Genomic DNA, 17,850 nt, shown 5'->3' with positions numbered 1-17,850 from the left:
CAAGAATTTTTGACCTCTCTCCCTTCTATGGCTTGCCCATTTTCCCTCCTTTGAGCCTGTCAGGTGGGCTGGGTCCCATAGGTCGCCCACGTCTCGCAGAATGCACTTCTCACATTTACTAAATACCACATTAATATCTGGTAACATTTTGGTCGCTTTCAATAATACCATTGGCATTAAACCGCAAGAGGAGAACATTTCAAGGGGAAAATCTTGGGCTGTTTTTTAAGTTGGCTCAATAGAGAAGTCTTAAAGCTTCTCATAGTTTTTAATCTTAGATAATCAATGAATGCGTCATCATCATCATCATCAACTTTTTATAGCACCACAAAGATGCAAAAAAGTACACAAAATGAAAAGCATTTTATTACATTTGATAAACCGATCGTGAGATGAGTACAATGCAGATTACAAACAGAATCAATTAGCAGCAGTCATGAATTAAAAAACAAGTGCAATCAATTAAAACGATAGTCTTTAAGATTTGATAGGTAATATACTAAAAACCTTGCGAGTTCTCACAGCAGCCAATAAAAAAGAAGCAAGTGCATAGCAAACCAGTGGGGTTTCTAATTGGTCAAATAAGGAAAGGGCTAAGACCAACTTACGCAAGGAAAATTTCTTTAGTAGTAGGATAATAAAAATCTTCCTCTCTGCTTTATACAAAGGGCAGAAGAATAGTAAGTGTGAAGTTGATTGGGTCGCCTTATTGTTACACAGGCAGGGCGGTAGGTGACTTATAGAAAATAAATTATATGGATGGCCCAACCTTAGCCGAATAAAATTCAGTCGAAATCTGGTCAGGATAAAACAATGCTGGTTGTTCTCGACAAACCCTAAATATGAAGGAAAATGATTGGGCATCTACAGTATGCTTTCAAAAAACTTTAAAGATTGTTTCTCTCTTTGGCTATCCCACCTATCACAAATAACGTTTGTTAGGTAAATGGCCTTCAAACTAGATTTAGGAAAGTGTTCACAAAGGGTAGGAGTGTCATAAAAGAAAGCAAGACCCAATGAAGTTAAGGTTTGCTGACATAAGAAAGCGATGGGATTTTGTGAACATGAACCATGGTCAGGATATCATTCAAGATTTTCTGGTTCAATCCTAAAGTGCCCCTTTTTCATACTGATAACCAAAGAGAGAGTGGGGCTAATTTAATAGCATTAGTAATAAATGGAATACTGACTTCAGTGTGTGCAACAAGGTTATTACATGATTGTGGGACTGACAGCAATATTTTGATAAATGTATCTTCTAAAACTTGGAGTGCTGTCACGTCTGTTATCCCACAGATTGCTGCCCCATATGTGGCCATTGGCAATGTTTCAGCCAAGCAGATTTTAGACATTTCTAAAATTGGCTTACAGCCCAATTTTTGGGAAAATTTGAATATCGCAGCGATACTTTGGACCATTAAGTTTGCTCGATTTTGCAACATCTCCTTTCAGTTTTGTTTAAAATCAAAAACAATACCTAAATAATTATTTATTTAGGTATTCAGTGTTTACTGGCATGAGTGTCCTGTTTGCCAGTCCTGTGGTAGATTTCCCTCACGTGCCAAGGACTTTGGGCACTTTGAAAGAGCTGACTGACTTTTCACAGATTTGAATTTCCAGCAGGGACCAGGCTTGAGAATGTAAAATATACTTCTAAGACCAAAGACTCCAGTGGGTACAAGAGGCAGTCACAAGAAACATGACAAGGGTATTTACAAGGCTCACACTTGCATCGCTCATCCCACCATAATAATCTGCATATACAAAATTTTGCCAATTTGATGTGACTGGGGGTTAAATTGCAAACTTTTAGGGCCTGATTACGAGTTTGGTGGATGGGATGCTCCGTCACAAACGGATATCCCATCCACCGTATTGCGAGTTCCAGTATATCCTATGGAACTTGTAATACGAGTTCCATTATATCCTATTGAACATGTAATAGGGCAGACAGGAAATCGGTCACGTTTGTGATGGAGTATCCCATCCATCAAAATCGTAATCAGGGTCTTAAACTAGACAATAAACTCATAATTATTGCATTTTGTAGAATCTTTATTACAAAACTGCTGTATTATCACTGTTATAAAACTGCTATCAGTCAAGGATTTCAACCGGTATAAAGAGTTCAACACACACTTTGCTTACCTATGGAAGTAAACTTAAATAAAATATTCAAAAGGGCAGTTGTGGTGTATAAGGCTTTATGAGGCTCCTGATGTGAGCATTTGCATGATTGATTGATTAATCAAAGAGCATAAAGATGTTCCCTATTGACGTTAGTGTGTTCCTGCTTAATCCGCCCAAAATTTCTATGAACGGGGGGGCGTAATTACTAAAACTTCCTGCAACACAAAACATCAAGCAAGTTGTTGCATTGAGTTGCGTGAATGTGAGAGAGCTGAAGAGAGTCACATACAGCACCATATCTACCCAGAAACAGGACACTTCAGCTCCCTGCCTGTGCTGGCACACTTGAGGCTTCCCAGCACCAATGCAGGCACCCTCACACCATGGTGCATGGGTCCCTGCATCACAGCCAGGATTGATTTGTGCACAAAAACAAACCTAAGAGACAATTTCCTTTTTCCATGTGTGCTGCAGAAAACATCACATACAGAGGATGTAAAGAGTAGAAATAAACATAATTCTCCTTCTTATGCCATGGTCGGGGTAGCATACCATTTTGGTGCAATTTCAGGATTACTGATTTCAGTAAATCTAGGATTGCTTCAGATTGCATGGGGGTATGCACAGGAACGCCGAACGCCTACATTATGAAATGTAACTTAACGCACCACATGCCACAGCGTTGCATTACGTTTCTTACCAAAGTCATGCATGGAGGCGCACATTGCCCCTTGCATGGCTTTGTAAATCTTGCAAAGCTTTGTGTTGTTGATGCAAAGACAATGCAATGGCTTAGTAAATCTGGGCCAAGGTTTGTAATTCTTTAGCCCTTTCGCTTTTGTGGGGCACATCCTGCTTCTTGCTATCCCATCTTGTTACTCCAGGTATTCTGGGGCATTTGTTAGACACACTTACCCCTAAGAAATTTGTTAAACATGTTTTGACAGTTGTAGAGGTTACGTTATTCCTTACACAATATTATAACATTAAAAGAGGGGGAATATTTCCATGGTAAATATACAGAACTCTACATTAATGATGTTTGTTTTACAATTGTCCTCTGAAGACTATTGCAATCTTTTCCTCTAAAATGCAATTTTCTCAGTCAATGCCTAATGATTACTTTTTTCTTCAACAGATCATTTTGTTTCCTGGATAGAGCTCAATTAATATATTTCCACTTAACCTTCTTAGTTCTTCACTGAATTATGTTTGCAAGCACACTCTGCTACATGATTCATAACACAATACCACCTATAATTTGCCTTGACCTAATTTTAGCTTTTGCTGTTTTATCAACCTGTTAGCTGGTTTACAGAGACCAAAAGAGAACTCTGTACGCAGATTCCAAGCATATAACGGGATACATTTCTATCGTCTCTCACTGAGGGCTATTTCATTGTTTCTCACTGGGTCATTTCATTGTGTTCCAAAACATCTAACAATAATAGTTTTGACATTGTAGGTCACGTATCAAATTGGGGATTTCCCTAAACAATCTTGTTTTACTGCTTTGCTGGCTATTCTTAGCTTGCGCTACGATTCGGTACAAGAAGAAACAATATTTTCATTTTAAAATGTAATCAAACTGTTACAAGACCTCCTATCAATTTTAATCATAAGTAAACCGAGCCAATAAGGTACTTGCCTTAGAAATTAACCAGTTAGCTCTGACTCAAAAATTACTGATAAGAGGGTTCCATTAATGTTGGGAAGAATGTGAATTAACTAAAATCCAGTTTTTTTAGGTAATAAAGGGACAGATGTACGGCTGTTTTTTGCGTTTGCAAACGGTAAATCGGCCCTTTTGAAACCGCAATATAGGTCTGCCTTATGTACCTACCCTATTTTGCGAATCAGTCAGTAACCTATTATTGACTCGCAAAATAGGGTTTGCGACCCGCTATTAGGAAGGGGCGTGCCAAGGGCGTCCCTTCCTGATACAAGTCGCACTTCAATGTACGATTGTTTTGCGACCGCAATTGCAGACGCAAAACACTCACAGTTTACCACCTACTTCAAGTAGGTGGTAAGCCACTCGCAAACAGGAAGGAGTCCTTTCTGACTTTTAAACGAAAAAAAAATTTAAGAGCAGGCAGTGGTCCCACGGACCACTGCCTACTCCGAAAAACTTAAACAGAAACGTTTCATCTTTCTTTTTTAAATGCATCCCGTTTTCCTTTATGAAAAACAGGCCACATTAAAAAAAAACTGCTTTATTTAAAAAGCAGTCAAAGACATGGTGGTCTGCTGATCCCAGCAGGCCGCCATCCCTGGGAGTGCTAGCCATTCCCAATGGGGTCGCAAGTTGCACCTGCATCATGAATATAAATCAGGCAGGCAATTTGCGACCCTACTAGGAATCGCAAACAGTGTCTAAGACACTGTTGTAAATTCCATTTAGCAAGTCGCAAAATGACGCAATTTGCAAGTTGCAAATTGGAAGGGTCATACATCTGTCCCAAAATGCAGGAATCTGTCTTTCTGTTCCCATTTCTGCATTTTACCTCAGCATTGCAACAACAGGCTTCTGATTCTAGCAGATGATATCTTCATGTGAAATATCCAGGACAGATGGATTTCCACAAAACCTGAAACTGAAATGGTGCACGTAAATCCTGATAGCTGATTCCTGATAAAGTGGGCATAAGAACCAGAATGAAATAGTTATCCACAGCCAAAAAATAAACGGAAAAACAATCAAAACAAAAAGACTACAACATCTCACTTGTTGGTGTCTTTGATGGCCTTGAAGATAAAGAAGTAGCAGTACATGATGACGAACAGCGGGATGAAGAAGACGAAGCAGAAAAGGAGCATGGTGTAAGCGCGGACTGACGGGGTGAACGTCACATAGTCCCAGGTGCAGGAAGTCAGCAATCCTTCAGGAACATAGGCACCTAGTGGGAGGGATAGGAAATGACAGTTTCAATGGTTTATTTCCACGTGGGTAGAGACAGGGGAAGCCGATACAAAATGGAGTACTTTATTGTAATTAGTATGGATTTCCCTGAGAGACCAGCCTCTCTGGTTCCTTTTTGTTAGAAATCGTAAAATGTTAAGTGATAACTTTTACTGTTGTGTTTTATGTTTTAGGTACTAAGCTGGCGATAAAGGAAAAGTTACCAAGTAGTTGCTAAACTAAGAGGAGCTCCTGTTCTGAAGTTTGAGATTAAAAAAACACTAATTTCCAGCCAGCAAACGTTACTCAGCATGAATCACCCAAAAAGTTCTATATATCTTTATAGTCGTTATGATGTCAATGAGCGATGTCAACACAGGCTCCACGAAACATATTTCACAGTTATTATTAAATGTATGACGTTACAACACATACATTTACAACGCATGCCTTTACAATGCAGTTTTTACATCGCAACATCCATTACAACACATGATTTTACATCGCATGCCATCACAATGCATTTTTAGAAACTACATTTACAACTCATTCCATTACATCGCATTATACCATTACAATGCATACCATTACAACGCATACCATTACATTGCACATAAGGTAAGTGTTGGATAGTGTAGGGGTAAAAATTACTATTCCCACGCCAGTGAGTGCAACAATAGGGTAAGTTTTGAATAGTGTAGGGGTAAAAATGACTATTCCCACTCCAGTGAGTGCAACAGTAGGGTAAGTGTTGGATAGTGTATGGGTAAAAACTATGCGTTGTAATGGTATGTGTTGTAATGGTATGGGTTGTAGTGACATGCTTTGTAATAACATGCGTTGTAGTGACATGCGATGAAATGGCTGCGTTGTAATGGCAAGCGATGTAAAGGATGTTGCATTTTAATGACTGCGTTGTAAAGGTAGTGTGATGTAATGACTGTGTTGTAAAGGATGTTTCCCGTTATTATTGCATTATTGGGAAGGGAATGTTTCTTCAAGGTGTAGGAGCTTGTTCCCCTGCCATGAGTACCCGACTGCATGGTTGTCTGCTATCCTGACTGTAATGTTGAGCATGGTATCACTCTAATCTAACATGCACAAAGGCCTGGGCCTGTCCCTAATAGAGGTCCAAGACCTGTCTTGTGACCTGGTGGGGTGCACCAACCATGCCTTACCAGTGGACAGAGGACTATTGTCTGTGTTTGGGGTATAACAAATAATACAGTGGTGGCAGTATGCCCATTTTGAGATTGACAGTGTGACCAGATCTTATTGAGAGAGTGGCATACTGGCCCTCCTGTATAAAATTCTGCTATTATGTGACTAGCCATCTCTATGCATTTCCATATTCTGTGCATGTCAAATGCATGCATGTGGCACATGTGTAGTATTAGGACTCTGTTTAGGAGTCCAAGTACTGAAGCCAGTAGTAGAATCAATTCTTTAGATCTCTCTTTTAGCATGACACAAAATGGCGAATTCCCCAGACATTAGAAGGGTATTTCCTGCATTGCTATCACTAGATAATGGAGATCAAGATACTGATGAGAGAAGGATGGAAACAAGTTTACCTTTAGAAATTCTATGAAGACATTGTAAGCAAGGGGTGTTCATTAGTTCTACCTGGGCACTGCCATTTGATGGACTGTAGAGGTAAAGGGTCAAACTGCAGTTTGGGTTGTTCAGTGTGAGGATGTTTCTGGATCAAGGGTGCCCTGCCTGTATATCTCTGATTACTGCTTCAGAGAGGCTGATAACAGTCAGGTGCAGAAACCTCACTTGTTGCACATTTTTGGAACTGGCATGTTCTGGTTGGCTGAGGCGAGGCACTAGCAAGGCAGAACTCTTGTCACTGTATAACCTGCGCTCACCCTTGGATAGCTTGGCAGTGAGTAGTTAGGCTTATCACAGAGGCAATGTTGAGAGCATTGGCACAGCACCCTCAAACAATAAATTCACTGAGCTCCACAAAAGAGACTTCACATGTTGTGTATGTAAATAAAGTTTGTATTCAACACACACATTAACTAACACAACATGAACATTATGTCTTTCTGGGCATAAATCACATTAGGAAATACCACTAGCAGTACTAGGCCCAGACGTGTAAAAATAATGTCCATAATATGTTCACTTGGGAAAGATCCTCCTTTACCCCCCAGCACATTTATGCGGTGCAAAACGTTGTCTGAACGAAGCCCAACCCCGGCAATTATTATAATTCAATACCACACAGTTATAGGGTGCAGCCCAGATCACAATGATATCAGAAATGTGTACACACAGATAATTCCAACACTTTTAAGCAGCACCGCGGGCCAGGACCACAAGGGCCAAAACCAATGTCATATGCAATATTCTTTTGGCAATGAATCAACGTGTAAAGCAACAACGCAGCGTTGTGTAAATGATAACAGTCAGTCACTCCCAAACACTCACTCAGTACTGATTTGCGGTGCCGCAGATATCAGGCAGGCCCATTTGGCGTGCATTCGCACACACAGCACCCTATTGTGGTGCACTGATATCCACCAGTCAGCTAACACCGACCAATCTACAACCACGGGCTGAAGATAAGGAAAACGTTCCCCTGGATCCAAGGCTGATCGCGGCTGGAGACACACTTAATAAGGGTACCAGGGAAGAAGGTGGGGGTAAGTAGCAGGGCTAATTAGGTGGCAGTCAACAAATGGGGGTTTGGTCACTACTCGGGAAGTTCACCCACGGTATGAAGCGCAAAAGCGGGCTGGGGGCGATTGTTGCTCACTCAAGGGATTCCACACAGGGCATTCTGGCACCAGCCCAGTTCTGCAAAGCACAGAGGGTGTAACGCAGTCTCTTGACCCACTTCCAATCATTCTCTAAAGCATTCCTCAGCCCAGTCAATCACTCTCACCACCACAGCCCAGTCTGGGCAGTACTACCTGGTAACACAAAGTCATCAGGGTCAGGTGAGGAGAGCCCAGTTGGTCCGCCACATTGAAGGCACAAAATAAACAATCCATGAATGGGGGATGAAGCGGGGAAGCCTCTTGAAAGAAAGAAGCACCCCATTGGACACACATCGATCAAAGTAGCACCCAGGCAATCCGTGCACCACTGAACATGAATCTTCTCCTCTGCACCTCTCTGGAAATGATGCACAGTGTCTGGTGCGCGTGGGCACGAGTCGCACCAGACAATTCCAGTCACATGCACCAAGAGTTGTAAATTCCATTCTTCCCTGGAAATGAGACACAACGTCTGGTGTGCGTTGTTCTGAGTAGCACCTGAAAATTCCAGTCACACACAATGAAGAGTTGCAAATTCCATACCTCCCTGGAAATGAGGCACAAAGTCTAGTACGTGTTCCAGTTGCACACACAGGCCCTCGTTCAGCAGTGGCGCACAAAGACACTACTATGGGTAAGCCCCCACCTCCGAGGTTTGCAACCTATGAATTGGACACTGCAAGCAAAAAGCATGCAGTTGGCGTGTCGCACAAGAGAAATGGAGCACAATCAATGAAGTGGGCCACGCGAGGTCCTACAACCAGTGAATCTGCTCACCATCAACAAGATGCTTATACACGTTGAAGCCCCACAATGCAGGGCCACACTCCTAAGATGCGGGCAGTACTTTTTGGGGCTCCACACAAGGCAATTCAGTCTCCTAGCACAATTCTTAGTTCCACGCTCACACCGCACTACCAGCTGGGACCCAGCAGACAATGTGGGTGCTTTAGAGGGCACCACTCTTCAGGTGTCACAGGTAGATGGTGTGGGACCCCCACAGGAGGTTTTTGATGTCTCTGAGACCTCCACCAGTGAACAGGGGGCAAGCCAACAAGCCCTCGCAGAGCACACTTCAGGGTGCCACATAGCAGCAGGTAGTATGCCTAGGCCAGCCAATATTCAGGAAGGGTGCACGGTCCCTTCCTATGGCAGCAATCCTCCTTGTGCACAAAGGTTTCCTCTGGCAGTGTGCACCACACAGTTCCAGGATCTCTGGTCCCATGTCCCCACAAGTGTATCTCTCCCCTGCTGAAGTATGACACCAGTAGTTATACTGTAGTGTTCTTTGAAGTTGGGGTTGGTTCAGAGGATATCACTTTGAACCACAGGTGTCTCCCTAAATTTCAGCCCTGTCTGCCATGGGGTCATGGAATGTGTAGTAGCAACATTCACACCATTCAAGGAATAAAGTATGGCTTTATTAACACACAGCAATACAGGGTGTGATTCCTCCTTCGCAAGTCACGGAGTAACTGCCTTCAGTGGAATCACGCATCCTCGACCTTCTATTGAGCATTACAAGAAGAAAGGACTGTGTAGCCCGGAATAGAACAGCATCAAAACAGAAACCAAGTATAACACATTCCCCTCCCTTCTACTCAACAGCAGCAGAGAACAAAAAAATGAGGCAAGGAAAACCAAGAAGCAGAAGGTAGAACTCAGGAGCAAAGCACATTGCAGTAAATGACCTACAATAAACTGCACATAACCCAAAAGACCAAGGTTGTTTTCAGAACTATCTGGGAACCGACCATGAATATGTACTTCCCAGATAGAAGTCATGAATACTGGCTTCACTTGAAGGCTAAAATTCACCAACAGTACTTGGCAATAAAGGTCTTTACCCCACGAATGACAGCATTAGCGTTTGTGCTTGGAACATCCAAGTTAATAAGGATTGGGGATGACTTCCTCCTTCCCTGGCTTGACAAATGAGGTAAATCTGCCATAGGAATTAAAGACAATTAGACCACTCAATAGACAATCTCCCAAACAATAAGATTTCTTTACTAAGCTGGAACATAGCTGGCCTGAAACTGAACATTAAAATGACAAGAATTGGCAAGCACTCATTAACTCCAATGACATCTGCTGCTTTCAGGAAACATGGTGCACAGAAGAAACCCCACAGGGGTACACAACAAACAGTGTTTTCAGCATTAGATCTAAGGAAAGTAGACTCTAGAGTGACTTAAACATCTGGATTACTGTCTCCCTTAAGATAGTTGCATCAGAACAACTCCTAATACACCAGTCTACAAAATGTTTCTCATGGGAAGTGAAAGCCTAATCGCAGATATTTGAAATCCATACTTACAGTGTGGCCAAAATAAAAGTAGATCTGAAACACTCAATTATACCTAAAATACTACAGCTCACTTTGGATTACCTAGTAATAAAAACAAAGGCATATTCTTTTTTTTGTTCTGATATTTTTATTTCTTGCAAAACGGCTAAGGTAAACATTACAAAGATAAGCACTACACTCCAGTTGGGGGAAAGAGGAGAAAGGCAATATCAATTGTATGTTATTTCTGGTAACAATATGCCAATATGTCAGAGGTATAATATAGCATAAGAAGTGCCTACTAAATGTCTCCTGTCATGAAACAAAGATGGCTGTAGTTATGTCGAGTGACCGACAGGTCTAGCCAATGCCGATTGAACTTGTCTGCCCACAGCGTATATCAGAATAGGACCGCTGGCTCATGAGGGGGAGAGAGAGGGTATGGGGGAGGGAGGAACCCCTAAGAGAGGAGTGCAGGAGGGAGAGAGAGAAGAAAGGAGATAGGAATAGAGGAAGAGGCAAGGAAGATCGGCTACACGGGGCAGGGAACATGACACCTATCAGGCGGGTTGGGCAGGAGTGAGCAGACTGTTGAGAGTAAAGTCCAGGCATCAACCTAGGCTGTAAGGTGATCTAAGAAGGGAATTTATGGAGGTTTGTTCTCCTGTAGGCACTTGGAGATGTTGACTTTCAGTCTAAGTGAACTGTTTTGGTGCTCAAGGAGAGGAGGAGGCCCACTAACGAGGAAGTGTGGGAGTTGAGTCCTGAGGAACGGCGGATGGCATGTAAGCCCAAGACAGTTCTTAGGAAGTCAATCTCTATTGTAGCCCCTGTGATCTGATGCACCAGGTCTTGGATCTTTGTTCATAGTGGGAGTGCCATTTTGCATTTAAGAAACATATGTTAGAGGTCCCCTGGGCACTCCCCACACTACCAGCATGTGTTAGCGTCCTTCAGGCCCGGTGTAAGTAGTCTGGCTGGGGTTCAGTATGTTTTGTGGATGGACCAGAATCTAGATTGTGTTAGGGCAGGGTGATTGTGGCATCAAAGCGAGATTTCAGATCTTTTACCATATCAATTCGTTGAGGTTTGATGAGCCTGCTGATCATGTATGGGGTCCCATTTTCAGTTAAATAATCTCAGAGCCTGACCATTAGATGTGTTGAGAGGTATGTACAGATGTGAGGTGGTATGGCCTCTCCTTTTGAGGGTGCCTAATAGTCCAGGGTGGTCTGGTTCATGTGGGTCTCTCAGTTTACTCAACACACTTTTGAGTCTTAGAAATTGTAAAAGTCAATATTGGGTAGATCAAATTGTATTTGCAAGGTGGAGAACGGGATAGGGTTGGTGTGTGAACTCAGATTCTTTATGGAGTTTCTGCCTTGTTGAGCCCATGTATCCCAGAATAGCTTTGTGGTGTCTATGCATTCATTCTTAGTGCACTTCTTTTACATATAAATGTTAGAACGTTACTTCAACGTTGCAGGAGTCGAGATATTCGTTAATCTTGGTTATGGAGGTGGGTACGTTGGATTTGTAGAGTGCTGCATAAAAATGCTTTAAAGAATTGAGTATAACATTTGTCGATGTGGTAACCACCCCTTTTGGGCTTTTTATGGCAGATATGAGAGATTTGTTTTTTGTGTATTTTAAGTAGTTAGCTAGCAATTTGCAAGCTTTGTTGTTGTTGGAAAGCCTGCCTGGATTAACCACTTTGATCAATTTTTGGGCCCTCTGGCTAAGGATTTGTTTGTTTTCGTATTGTGCTGAATGCAATTTGGATAGGGGAGATGAACCATTAGAGTGTCCAAGTTGGGCATCTAGCCTTTGGATATTTGAGTCTAGTTATTTGAGGAGGTTGGATCTAGCTTTGTTATTCAGGGACGACATGTGACTCAGTGTTCCACTTAACGTGGCTTTGAGGGCATCCCATTGGGTTGTAGGGGATGTGACGTTGGGGAGGTTTTCTTTGAGTACGTTTTCAATGGCCATCTCGATCTCCATCCTATTGTTCGGGTCGTCAAGGAGATCATCACTCAAGCGCCACTGTTGAGGTGGTGGGGTAGGGTCATTGAATGTTTATTGGATGGACACACACACGTGATCAGAGATCACTATTGGTTTGATTTGTGGGTATTGAGAGAGGTGGAGTAGGGAGTTGTGCACCATAATTTAATCAATTCGTGAAAATGAGTGATGAGACAATGAGTAGAAGTCGTACTCAGTCCCAGTAGGGTTATGTAACCATCAGACATCTACTAGCCCATTATTATTACAACAGATTTTCATTTATTTGGGTGCTTTATTGCCTATAAATGTGTTATTTGATATTCTGTCTAGGTTACCGTCCATTGGCAAGTTAAAATCTCCACCTAAGACAACACCTAGGTTGTCTGGAAGGTCCGAGAGCTTTTTGTCTAGGTCCTTCAAGAAATCAGTAGCATTGTCATTCGGCCAGTAAATGTTTACAATTAGGAACTCTAGATCTCTTTTTTTCACCTTAGAGTTGAGCCATCTGTCCAATTGGTCGCGAGTGTGTGATATGAATGAGATGGTAGTTTTTTTTAGATATTAGTGTTGCCACCCCATTCTTTTTCTGTGGAGCTGGGGAGAGACCAATGACTGCAATCCATAAGCTGCAGAATTTTGTGCCATGAATAGATTTCAGGTGGGTCTCTTTTAAGAGGATGAAATCCCACTTCAGTTTGCTACAATAATCTGCCACTACTCTATGCTTAACCAGTTGGTTAAGCCCCTTTGTGTTTAGTGAGGGTATGTTTAGTGGAAGAGCCATGATGGGTGAGTGTGGTCTCTTGGGTGGATATTTTGGGTGGAAACACCTGCGTATAAGAGAGAAGATAAGGGGCCTTGAGTTTGAGTGGGTTGTTTAGTAAGCAGCTACAAACTTGGACCATAAGTGTGTGTAGCTCCCTGGGGTAGAGTATTGTGTGCATTGAGGCCATGTAGGTTGAAGGATCACCCAGATAGCCGGGGGAGAAAGTGGAAGAGCTGGGAAAGGAGAAAAAGATAGAGTAGAGGAGACAGAGAAAAGGGAGATGAAGAGCCAGTGTAATGAAACATAAAAGTAAAACTACAACAAAATCAACAATCACAGCCCCTACCCACCCTCTACCCATCCCATGGAATGTGTATTAGATGCATTACCCCAATCTTATTCTACGTAGGACACACTGAGCCACGAGCTAGCCTGTCCCAAACTGGATGGGTGGCTACCTAACCGTCTGTTGGGACAGGGAGAATGTAGGTTAGTGGGGTGTCTGACCTCTATCACTGTGAGGAGACAAGTTTTACGGAGATAAAATGTAAGTGTGGTAGCTAAAGGTCGCACCCTAGGACAGTTATGGTTGGTGGTTTGATACGAGATGGAGTTAAACTGAGTTGGCTACTGAGGATGCATTATAGAACTATGTGGTAAGCTGAGGGTATTAAGCAGTGTAAGGATGTGGTGGGGGTTCACTCACTGATTTGGGAGGGACATATTGAGGCTTGCATTGTTTGGCTGAAAGGGCAGGATAAGTGGTAGAGGCCAGTGAAGGGTAGCCTAGCATAGCTTGATGGTGGCTAACTAGATTAGGGAGTCACTTTGATGGATCAGGAAGTGTTGGTTAGGAAGTGTGACCTTTCCCAATGGGGCCTTCGAAGATCAACATGAAGATAATTGGAAACACAGGAAAATCAGAAGACATTAGCAATCCAGAGGGACATTAGATGCTCATCACAGCAGGGACAGACGAGTCCAAGAACTTCTGTAGTTCCACTGGTTCTGAGAAAAGCAGGTTTTTACCATGGACGACAATCCGGAATTTCGATGGGCCTGGAAAGCCTCATGGAATGTTGTGGTGTTTGAGAGGCTGGCGCTGGGCCAAGAAGCCTTTCCAGGGTCACTGTGTGTTTGGAATAGTCCTGTGCGATATTGTTTCGGGCACCGTTCCAGAAGATGTGTTGAGCTTCCTCATATGTGCAAGTATGGCTTCTGAGTGGCGATATCGTAACAGTCTAAATATCATGGCTCAAGGGTGCGAGTTAGGAGAGTTAGAGGGGGGCTTGCCCATCTGGACTCTGTGAGCCCGTTCTATCTTAAAGTCTCTGTCAAATTTAATTCCCAAGGTGCAGGGTATCCAGGCACCCAGAAATTCGACACAGGAGTTTGCGTCGTTTTCCACCTTTTACGGTAGCCCGAATATGCACAGATGACCTCTGCGATTCTGATCCCTCAACTCGGAGATGTCTTTCATGAGGGTTTTGGTCCTGTTTGTGGCTGCATCCAGATTCCACTCTTGTCTTCTCAGAAGATGCAGTTTTCCAGTGTGCCAATCTATGTCTCTGCTTCTGTAAGTCTGCCCGCCATATTTTGAAAGACGTTCCTTAAGGCTTGAAGGTCGTGATGCATGACATCTGTGTTTGCTTTTGTTTCTTGGGCCTAGTCATGTAAGGCTCCAAGTCGCTGTAGTATCATATCCAGGCTGTTCCCAGAGTCTGTTGTTGATTTGATAGGGGAGTCTAGCAATGGAGGCTCTACTTTGGCTCGTTTTAGCGTAGATTTGGTGTCTTTATTGTCTCTGGTGTCTTTGCCCCTGTGATCTGCCATTGCGGCAGCTGTGGCAAACTCAAATGGATGTTATGTAGGTGTATATAAACACGAAGTTTACAAGATCAGTGTTGGTCACTTATCGGTGTGGGAACATGAGGTCTTCAGTTCTCGTGGGGCCAGGAACCATTTAGTTGGACAATTGATGTGGCAGGGTATATTAAGCGTAGCTGTACCGGTCCCCAAGGTCCATTTAAGATGTGGTTGCATAACTCGAGGTGGAATTATATAGAGCACTATTTACTGGGAATATTCACAGCCCTCACAACCTTGGTAGGCAAAGCGTTGGTAGGCAAACAATCGCCTGTTTCAGTTATCCTGGACATAGGGTATGCCTCAGATTGCAGGGATGGGTGCACTCGCCATTTTATTTTCCCTCGTGGGGATGCTGTTAATACTGCATGTGACGTTAAGATTCAGAGTGGTCCGCAGTACATGATGCTGAATACACCCACAAACCAGATGTCTTTATGTGCGGCATGATTCACCATGAGGCCATTTAAAAATGGAGCGTGGAGGTGGGCTGTAGCACCCTTTCAGCAGATCAGAAGCGCCCCACCTGCACTTGGTGACGAACCATCAGGTGCTGAAGTGCGGTCGGTGGCTGAGGGGAACTGGGGCAGCAGTGGAAGTGTCTGAAGGTGGTTGGCACCTCTGAGATGCAGGCACACATATTGGGTACGGTGCGTTGTGCCTCCTAGCCATTATTGCTGTGTGCAATAGCAGGGCACTTCACGGAGTGCAGTGGTAATGAGAGCTGCCATTTTGTATTCCTTGTCCGTTTATCTGAAGCGTTTCACATGTGCCTAGAGACCTGTCCACTGTTTGCAGGCTTATGGCAAGTGGTGGTGGGATACAGGGTCAGCGATCTCTTTGGGGGGGGTCTCTACGCTATTTCGGTGACATGAGTTGTAGTCTATAGGTAGAGGCTGCGGATGATATTGATTAGGTGGCCTTAGATTGAGCAACTCATTTGGATAGAAGGCACAGGCACTTCTCCCTGCAGCGGTGCAGGCTAGTACGTGTTCTCCAAGAGAGTCTCTCTTTGGGGTCAGCGCATTGTGCCTCCTACCTTACAATTACTTATGTGTGAGATTGTAAGGTGATCTGCGAGGCATAGAGCCACTGGGAGCTGCCATATCTTTATTTCCTTACACTAGATCAGTGAGGAGTCCAATCCAGTCTAAACCACCTGACTAATGCCTCGATTTTCACTACATCTCAACCCCCAGTGCTTAGTTTGTTTCCGTGGGTTTGAATCAGGTGTCTACTGGGAAGATTGCACTCCAAAACACTAGAAACTGCAGGGCCGGGCACGGAGCCGTCGGGTTAAGCTGCCATCTTGCTCGGTCCATGCCCCCCATAACCACATATTCTAATCTACGGAGACTTCAATGCAAGACCACATGAAATCATGCTCGACCGGAAGATAGCCATCGAAGAGAGCCAATGGGAGCTCCCACAAACTATATGACTTTGGGAGGACTAGAGAAGGACTATCCTTTGTCACCATGATGTTAAACTGTAGTCTTCGACCCCTGAATAGGACACATCTGCAAAAAAAGCATAAAGGATCAATAACCATTCCAACCTAATCAATTATATATTTCTGGTCTTTGAATCTTGGCACCTTGTCTGTGATATTACTACACACACAAGAATCGAAAGTGTTAATGATGCAGTAACTGCACATTTATTAAGTTACAACTTTGAATCCTAGCTTGGAGGGCTAGTTGTCCTCTTTTTAACTTAACAACCCCGTACCCCTCCTAACAGATCATAAGGTTCCATGCAATCACCTCTTGTGCACTAAACTGCCAGCAAACCCACAGTGACATGAACAAATACTTGGAAGTCATAAACTTCAAGGTAAGCTTCAACAATAGATTCATTTAAACTTTTGCTGATTCTCTTAAGCTTTTTTCAACTGTATCTAAGATAGGTCAGAACATAAAACATAGTAAAAACCCAGTCACTAAATTAAAGCAGTATGAAGAGAAATGTTATTTAAAAAAAGGAATTACTAATGGTGGCATTGAAAACAAAACATCCAACCAACGACGGAGATTCAATCCTGAAAAACCTAAAAATTCCTCATATTCCAGAAGCAACAGCTAAAACTAAAAAAGTGGAATTTACTAATAAACACAGTAAACAAAAATAATACTAAAGAAATCTGGCAGATGACGAGATGGGTTTGTAGTGGCCCACCCATCCTTTTTGACCAGGGAATGGGGACTGCTGAATTGCAGTGATACTTTGATCGAGTTCATGAGGATGGCAATGTCTTGGATCTGCATAATGAGCCTGAAATAACATATCCTCTGACGTCAGAAGGAAGTCCTGACTTGACTGTTGAGTAAGTGACGGACACCAAGTAAAGCAACTCACCCAGATAGGGTACCTGTGCACATATACTGAAGTAACATCCATTTTTGGGCCCCTTTTCTTAAATCAGATTACAACTTCTAGAGGAAAACAGGAAAAGTGTCTAAATCATGGAGGTAAGTGATCATATGTCCTATTTTTAAAAAAAGGCTGATGAGCAGAACCTGGAAACTATTTCCTAATTGAATGGGGCAGGGAAAATGCATGAGAAATTACTTTTTTGATTAACCTTTTACAGGACTGGATTGAATAGGCCCAGATGTTAGACGACCTTCAGGCTGGATGTAAAAGCAGTGTCAGGAACAGGTGACCAAGCTATGTGGCTATAATTTACCAGTATTAAATATGTGTAGATAAAGAACACAACTTTGATTTTGACTTTCATTTATTTTGAAATCGGCTTTGATTCTGTAATTAGATCATTGTTAGTGATGATCCTAAGAGATCAGAGATATCTAACAAACTTGCTTTTTGCCCTGCAATCTCTCCATCATAATTCCACCGCCAAGGTCAGATATAGCAAGCTAGGAGAAGGTACATCCGAATTCTCAATAAAATCTGTAGTCCGACTAGGACGTGTATTAACCACGCTACTCAGAGCTTACCGTGCACATACCAATTATGGGAGGCAAAAAATACCAACCCTCCTCTTTGCAGATGACGCATTGTAAATACAATATAGGAGGAATCCCGCTCAAACCAGTCTTAACAATCCATAAAATCAAAAGTGTTTTATCATCAACCTAATAGGAGAAAT

At 42.8% G+C, this 17,850-nt stretch overlaps 1 protein-coding gene across 1 annotated transcript in view; it reads right to left on the bottom strand.

Annotated features, from left to right (window-relative positions):
* OPN4 (opsin 4) overlaps positions 1-17,850 on the bottom strand; it is a 1,042,115-nt gene that overhangs the window by 440,778 nt on the left and 583,487 nt on the right. The window contains exon 5 of the mRNA XM_085615055.1: positions 4,859-5,030. Within this exon, the coding sequence (XP_085471181.1) occupies positions 4,859-5,030 (172 nt within the window). The remainder of the gene's footprint in view (positions 1-4,858; positions 5,031-17,850) is intronic.

Source organism: Triturus cristatus, chromosome 1_2 (genome assembly GCF_964204655.1).
Source record: "Triturus cristatus chromosome 1_2, aTriCri1.1, whole genome shotgun sequence".
In the NCBI taxonomy this organism is placed as follows: domain Eukaryota; kingdom Metazoa; phylum Chordata; class Amphibia; order Caudata; family Salamandridae; genus Triturus; species Triturus cristatus.
The sequence above is the reverse complement of the archived record's forward strand: the minus strand, read 5'-3'. Positions and strand labels throughout refer to the sequence as shown.